Below are 8,265 nucleotides of genomic sequence, written 5' to 3'. Positions count from 1 at the left end.
CCCGCATCCATCCATCCATCCATCCATCCATCCATCCATCCATCCATCCATCCATCCATCCATCCATCCATCATCTTCTACCCACTTCTTCCTTTTTGGGTCGTGGGGGTCACTGGTACTCATGTCCAGCAATCACTGTGCGAGAGGCGGGGGACACCCTGGACATGTCTCCAGTCCATCACAGGGACACATTGAGACAAATGAGACAAACAACCATTCACTCTCTCACTCACACCTAGAGACAATTTAGAGTTACCAATCAGCTTAACATGCATGTTTTTGGTCTGTGGGAGGAAACTGGAGTACCCGAAGAAAACCTACGCATGCACGGAGAGAACATGGAAACTCCACTCAGAAAGGTCTCCAGCCGGGATTTGATGCAGCAACCTTCTCACTGAGAAGCAGCAGCTCTACCAACTGATCCACCGTGCCACCCTGCATTAGATCATAAAACACTAAAAGAATCTGGTGTTCCTTTCAAACAATGCCAGGTCTCAGTAAGTCAAGAGTTTTTCTTTAAAAACAGGAACCAACTAGACCCAAATAGTAAGGGGGCTGGTCAAAGTGTTCACATATAACAACACAGTATTTGTGCATCACACATGACAAATATCACAAGGATGTGCCCTGACATTAACTACAGTTTATTCTTTCAGGGGAAGAACATTAAGACCAGGAACCTCATGTATGAAGGAGTCCTCAGTTTTCAGACTGAACCTTGGCATCGTGACAAAATATGAAAACTGTGTGAGCACAGCAACAATCAGATAGATCAAACCGTGCACATCATCCCTGATGCATCCTTACATTTCTATGCCGACGACACAATTACTTATAGTCGAGCTGAAACATTTGCTAAGGTTTTCCAGCTTTTACAATCTGCTTTTGACATCATCCAGTCAGATTTGTTCCGTCTCAAACTGGTGCTAAATGTTGATAAAACCAAAGGGATGCTGTTTTCAAACAGGAAGTCGGTACCAGCAGTTCTCTCTTCTATCTTATCTACGAATGGTGGCTCTATTGAGTTTGTCGATTCCTACAAATATTTGGGCATCTTGATCGATTCCCATCTCTCTTTTAAGCCTCTTGTGGAAAACTTAGTAAGGAAACTGAAAGTTAAACTGGGTTTATTTTTCAGAAACAGATCTCTGAATGCTAGGAAACGCCTTGTAACTGTGACTTTCCTTCCCATCATTGCACCCAGTATTCACTGGTTAACTGGTCATCATTAACTTCACGCAGACTCTCTCACTGGTACATTTTCATCTTTAAATCACTTCTTGGTCTGTTGCCTTCATACATCTCCTCCTACATGTTTCTGCGTGAGTGCAGCTACAGCGTGCGCTCTCAGGACATTATTACCTGCAGTGTTCCCTCAGTGAGGACTGAACTGGGTAAAAGAACCTTCTCCTACTCGGCTCCTGTTTCCTGGAATATCTTGCAAAAAGATCTGAAGCTCTCGACCTTGACCTCTCTAAGCAGCTTTAAACATCTGCTAAGTTTATGGCAAAAACCATCGCAGAGATGTTCCTGATTTTAGTATTTTACGTCACTTCATAATGTAGCTGTTTTTTAATTTTGTTTCATATCACTACGTTTATTTACTTCTCAGTTTGTATGCTTTATTTGAATGTTTATTGCTGTGTGTATCTTATCTGTGTGTTTTTTTTGTTGTCTAAATCAGTTCTCTCTTGTACATGACTCTTTGTGACTCAGTGAAACTAACCAGTAGAAATAAAGGTTGAATGAACGCATGTTTCTGCACACCTTTCCTTCAAACTCCTGGATGAACATAGAAATGAGACCCGTGCCCCCTGACATGCCTCCATGTAAACAGATGCAGAAAAATGTCCTGCATGTGGGACTGTCCTCTCTGCAGCGTCAGACACGATGTCCAGATGCAGGACAAGCTTTCATTCATGCATGAGGCTCCTGGAGCGTTCAGTAATAACTGGCTAGGACTCGTAGAGAAAGCCACACCACGCTACGACGATTAATAATAAAACCAGATACAATAATAAAGCACACTCATGAGCTCTTACTTGTTGTGAGGGAGGTGGGAACAGACAGCTCTCAGGTCCTCTGAAAGACAAACATGACAAACTAATAAATACCAGAGTGCAGTGAGCGTAACAACAGTCAGTGATCAGATAATCTATCAGCTGTTAATAAAACACATTTAGTGAAAGAAGACATTTATCTCCTGCTGGTTTGGAGGAGCCAACAGTGCTGGGTCCAGTTAAACGTCACAGGAAATAGGAAGTCCAGCCTCTCAGTTTGAGGCTCTCAGGACATAAATAAATAAATTACTCACATCTGATATCAAGTACTCAAACACACAGAAGATTCCACCATCTCCTGATTCATTAAAGCAAAAATAAAGCCCAAATAAAAACGGAGCTGTGTGGATAAAGCCTCCTGACTGCACAACCTCCTCTAGCAGCAAGAACCCTGTTTATTTCTACACATGAACATCTTCTGAGTCCAGTAACATCAGTGTAGGCTTTTAATACAGAAGTTATGAATTATTGCACCGAGGTAGAAATGAGTCTTTTCACAATAACTCAGGAAATATGGCGATGCTCAGATGTCCCAGCTTTTCAGCAGCCTTGAATGCAGCGTTACCTTCACATTCACAGGCAGCTGAAAAATGCGCTCGTGTTGACCGATTTGTGCACGTGTATTTGCATGTGCAGAATATTCCCACAAATGCAAACAGAAATGTGTACCATATTTTTCAGCCTATAAGTCGCAGTTTTTTGCATAATTTGCATGTCCTGCAACTTATACGCCGAAGCAACTTATTAGTGGATTTTTTTCCATATTTATAAACCAAGTTTTGGCTGAGATATGACCGTTTTCAATTATTCTGACGGAAAACATTGAACACTACCATTTTCAGCCGCTAGATGGCACTCGAGCAGTATGGCATGCCGTTGTATCATGTAATAGGTAAAAGTAGCTATTAATGACACAATCGGCTTGCCACAGCCTGACACCTTCGTCCAGCTCACATGGAGCAACCATCAAATCAGCTTCATTTTGCTGCACCGCCCCGGTGAAATGCAGCTAATTTAACTGTTAAAGTGCATTTATTAAGTAAAAGTTCAACTGAGACACAACTTCACTATAAAGTCAAGCAAACAAATAATTATTTTTAAGTGTTTATCTTGTTAAATTTCAAAGAACTGCACAGTGAGTCCTCCCTCTGTGCACTCCTGTTTCCGTGTATCGGCTTTATAAATGCAGCTGATTTGCCCGTCAAAGTGCATTTATTAAAGAAAAGTTCAACTGAGACACACCTTTACTATAATTTTGAGCAAACAAATAATTGATTTAAGTGTTAATCTTGTTAAATTCTTGTGAAAGTCCTCCTGTACACGCTCCCGCAGCAGCCATGTGGCAGCCCATCGGTTTTTGGCACAACATCGCCTACATTTCCAGGTTGTCAGCGATGGCGCGTAATAGATGCGACGTATTTATGTTTTTCCCACTTTACTACATATTTGGACTGATGCGACTTATACCACGGTGCGACGCGTGCGGCGGAAACTACGATACGTTTGTAAAACTTATTGTAAGCATGTCAACTAATTTATCTCCATACAAGGAGTTTGGAAATGACCTTTGACCCTTAGATTGATGAGTAACAGCTGCTTCTCTAAGGTCATTGCTGATGTCTTTCCATCTCGGTGTTGCATTATCACACACCTGTATGCTCCAGAGCACAAACTGACACACAGATGATCAGCGGTGGGCTCTGTTCCACTCATCTGCTAACAGCACAACTATTATTAGGCTCTCTGCAGCATTTAAAGCCTTCTGGTAGGTTTAAACTCTAATTCATGCAAATGTGGTTACTGTGAAGTGCAAAATATGCTCTTGTCTTCAAAGTTGTTAAGCTCACTGGATAAACAGCAGCAGACATGTTCAGTTCTTTAAATGAGCAGCATTAGACTCAGCTCTTTACTTTAGCAGCATGAAGTCCAGCAGATGTCCTGCTGCTGATACATGAGCGTCGTTATATTCCTCAGAAACCAAACCGGTCACAGACTTTGACCCTGGAGCTGTGTGCTGTCATAAAGTCACACGTTCCTCCACACCTGGTCAGCTGTCTCGGTAAGGAGCGGCTGGATTTACTCCTTCATCTCACCTCTCGTGCAGAGCAAGGCTCCACTGGCCATGGCCACCTGCAGGGCCTGCGCCAGGCGGTCCAGAGCCAGCTGGGACGCCGCCTGTGCACCAGCTGGTGATGCGTGTGTGTGTTTGTCGGCCTGGTCCAGAAGTCGGGACAGGTCAGAGGTCAGAGCAGCCACGGACTCCATCTGGAGCAGCGCCAGGCGACCATAAAGACCCTTCTCATTGAGAATGTTGGGCAGGAGCATAAAGACCTGGACATGATGGAGAAGAACATTTTTCACACACTGCAAGAGGTTTGTGCACGTCATGATGTTGTTACCTGAGTCTGAACACACACCTGCAGGACGCTCAGATGTAGAGCGGAGAAGAGCGGCTGAGGGTCTGCTTCATCGTCACAGCTCCCATCAGTCAGCGCCAGCTTCCTGTCTCGTCTGTAGGCCAGCGGCGCCTTGATGCACCAGCGAACCAAACCGCCCAGCGGCGTGACGTCCAGAGAGCTGACCGGCTGGCTGCCAGAGAGGGGCATGTTCAGAAAGGTGATGAGAACGAGGCGGGGGTCGTCCTGGAGCCATGACACGATCATCTGCAGGAGTTCTAGTGGAGGAGTGAGCTCTTCTGAGGAGGCACAGGGAGACGGTCCACAGCTTGATCCTGGTAACACACGCTCTGTTCTGTGGGCTCACCTGGACTCACCTGAGCTGAGGTCGTACAGAGTGCTGACTGCTGTGATGAACTGGCAGCAGAACCGTGAACTCATGCTGTGGATGTTCTGCAGGGTGGAGACCGAACCTGGCACCATACTGCAGTAATCATCTACCAGAACCTGAGCCAGACGGACGCAGTACACACGGTGGGTTCTCTGCACGAGACACACACAACCACAGGTCAGGTCAGTCAGTGAACACACACACACACACACTCTACAGTGATTTAATGCTTGAGATGTCGGTGCGTTACATGAGTATTTAGCCTCCTGGCATTCTTCCTGATTTGTTTTCTGAGTCTCTTCAGGTCCATCTCCACACCCTTGGTCCATCTAACCTAGACTTTCTGTTCATTCTTCATGTCCAAAAACCTCCAGCTCCTTCAGGTTGGACGGTGCTGTTATAGATGCTGATGGCTGTAGGCAGGAAGGTCCATCCCACAGCGGATCTGAAGAAACTGACCGCATCCAATCCATCCACCCAGACTTGGCTGGCCTCTCGGTTCCCATGGGCTGCAGGACCACCTGAAGGCCGGGCAGAACTCCTCCGAGAGCGATGGTCACTCCTCCCAGCAGCCTGCAAAGCTCCGTCATTGCAGACAGCCGGCTGTAGGTGCCGGGGGACGATCCCAGTCCTTCTGCTTTCACGAGTCGTTTTTCTTGCCTGATCTCAGCAGTCAGGCACTCAAACACAGCTGGCAGGGAGATGGGAATGCATCTACAGCACCTCCTTTTCAACCCATTTGAGATTCGGGGCTGTAGTTGAGATATTATTTGAGCTTTGAGATGTTAATCAGCTTATCCTGGTTGTAAAAAACAATTTGCTGTCATGGTTACGCATCATAACAAATACCCAAAAGTAATAAAGTTTCAGTAAAAATCCTTCCAGCTGCACAGCATCTGATACCAGAGGAAACAATCATCCAAAAAATGTGATTTACATCCAGAAAAAGAGGAATTAAAGTTTCCAGCAGCAACATTTCAGAATGAATGAAGTAACCTGTTTAAATAAAGGTTGAATGAATGTAAGAGAGCTACTCCAACATGCAGCCACCCCAAGCGGTGCAATTCTAGAATATATACCAGTATATATATATATATATATACATATTTATATACATATATATATATATATATATACAAATATATACACATATATACAAATATATACACATATATATATATATATATATATATATATATATATATATATGTGTATATATACAAATATATACATATATATATATACATATATATATATAATATATTATATATATAATATATTATATATAACACCACCAGCCTGATCGAGAAGGCTCGTCGGAGACTCTGCTTCCTCGGACGGCTGGGGTGGGCTGGTCTGGGGGGCTCGGTCCTCGCCTCCTTCTGCAGGTGTGCAGTGGAGAGCATCCTGTGCTCGAGCGTCGGTGTGTGGCATGGAGGCTGCACGGCTGCAGGGGGAGGGGCTTTGCGGAGAGTGGTGGGGGCTGCACAGAAATCTGTTGGAATCAGCCTCCCCACCATCACAGACATCTACACCTCCAGATGCAGGAGGAGGGCCGCCTGCATCGTGGGGGACCCGACTCGCCCAGCGCACACACTTTTTGCTCCGCTCCCCTCAGGAGGGAGGTTGGGGAGCGTTGGGTGTAGAGCCACTGGACTGAGGAGCAGCTTCTACCCTGGGGCTGTTGGACTCATGAATCTCTAACTAGAATAATCACTGTGAAAAACCATATCATGTTGCTGCTGATCTGTTTCATGTTGCTGCTGATCTGTTTCATGTTGCTGCTGATCTGTTTCATGTTGATGTGTTCATGCGTGCACATCTGCTCGCAGACTCATGTTCATGTTTGTGCTGATGTTCAATGTTTTATGTTATGAGTGCTTAGTGTATATTTAGTTGATGTTTTTTCTTAGTTCATATCTTAGATGTTATTACTGTTTTTCTTATACATTTTATTGTTGGATGTAACTGGGACCCTGTGTACATAATTTCGCTCCACCACATGTACCACATGAGGTGCGAATGACAATAAAGAAACTCTGACTCTGACTGACTTTGATATATTATATAATATATATATATATATATATAATATATATATATATTATATATAATATAAATATATTAGATATATATTCTCAGCTGAGTCTCTAAAATACTTTTTGACAAATTTCAGACAGTCTGCCTTAATTTCTTCACATTTTTATAGAAAACAGTGCGTTTTTCTTGTCCTCTCTTCCATGAAACTAAGTCCTGATCCTCCCGTCTCTGAGGAAGATTTCAGCTCCATCAGGTTTGGCCTCTGATTAATTCCCTCTGTGCGACTCTTTGGTGGACGACCTCACATGACCCTCATGTTTGCTGTCTTATCATTTTCTAACGATGGGTTTAATGGACGTTCAGGGTTGTGAGATATTTTCATGACCCAACTCTGATCTGTTTGTCCTCCACAACTTTGTCTCTGACCTGTGTGGCGAGGTCCTTGGTCTTCATGATGTAGAAAGTGTTGGCCTGTTTCTGACTCTGTGGACCGTAGATCACTCACAGGTGGGTTTTATTTAACCGAGTAGTTTCTGAAGGAGCTTCAGCGCAGGGCAGCTGAATACATGCACACACTGATTTTCAGTTCTGATGTATTTAAAATGATTTAGAACAAGTGTTTTCCCATGGTTTACTTCATCCATCTGAAGTATTTTGTCCATAACTTCAAACTGAATAAAAAAATCTATTTAAAATCCAGTCTGTAAGAGAAGAAAACAGAACAAACACTAATAGATGGTGAATAGATTTAACCCTCACCTGTAACCAGGTAGCAGCACATTCCAGAATAGGAACCCTCCCCATAGCCACAGCCATGGAGACGAGTTTGCTGAGCTGCAACATGCGGCTCTCGTCCGCCTGGTTTCCTTGAAGCTGAAAAAGGGCAGAGAACATCATCTGGCGGACCGTGTCCCGACTCTGCTCCTGAAAACAGCTGCACATGATCTCCAACAGCTGGAGCTCCTGGAGAGCGCTCATCTTCTGTAAGAAAAAAACAACACAGATCTTCCTGTCCGTCCACCACAGAGAGTATCTGTCCAAGCCCTGTAGGATCCGGTCTTACCCGGGCCGGGGCGTTCCTGTCCTTGGGTGCATGTAGAATGAACTCCTCAACCAGCTCCAGGGTCTTGGAGTCCACCTGAGGAGGCTGCCTCCCAGACTGCAGCAGGTTACAGATGTAGATGTCCAGGTGATACAGCAGCTCTTTGGCACCGCTCAGGACGTCCCGAGGCAGCAAAGACTGACGGATGTCCCCCATCCACACCTGACACAAACAACACAAAGGTCAGCATGTAAATAACATGTTTACAGTTTATAATAGAAGGTCAGCATGTAAATAACATGTTTACAGTTTATAATAGCCTGTAAATAACATGTT

General features: G+C 44.3%; 1 protein-coding gene across 1 annotated transcript in view; it reads right to left on the bottom strand.

Moving 5' to 3' along the window:
* The window catches only part of c9h7orf26 (chromosome 9 C7orf26 homolog), a 14,062-nt gene that overhangs the window by 5,211 nt on the left and 586 nt on the right, over positions 1-8,265 (bottom strand). Inside the window, exons 2-7 of the mRNA XM_037681530.1 lie at positions 7,951-8,151; positions 7,647-7,868; positions 4,834-4,999; positions 4,478-4,755; positions 4,154-4,391; positions 2,043-2,082 (exon numbers count right to left, since the gene is read on the bottom strand). Of these exons, the coding sequence (XP_037537458.1) occupies positions 2,043-2,082; positions 4,154-4,391; positions 4,478-4,755; positions 4,834-4,999; positions 7,647-7,868; positions 7,951-8,145 (1,139 nt within the window). The 5' untranslated portion in view covers positions 8,146-8,151. The remainder of the gene's footprint in view (positions 1-2,042; positions 2,083-4,153; positions 4,392-4,477; positions 4,756-4,833; positions 5,000-7,646; positions 7,869-7,950; positions 8,152-8,265) is intronic.

This window comes from Nematolebias whitei, chromosome 9 (genome assembly GCF_014905685.2).
Source record: "Nematolebias whitei isolate Nwh7 chromosome 9, NemWhi1, whole genome shotgun sequence".
Classification (NCBI taxonomy): Eukaryota; Metazoa; Chordata; class Actinopteri; order Cyprinodontiformes; family Rivulidae; genus Nematolebias; species Nematolebias whitei.
The sequence above is the reverse complement of the archived record's forward strand: the minus strand, read 5'-3'. Positions and strand labels throughout refer to the sequence as shown.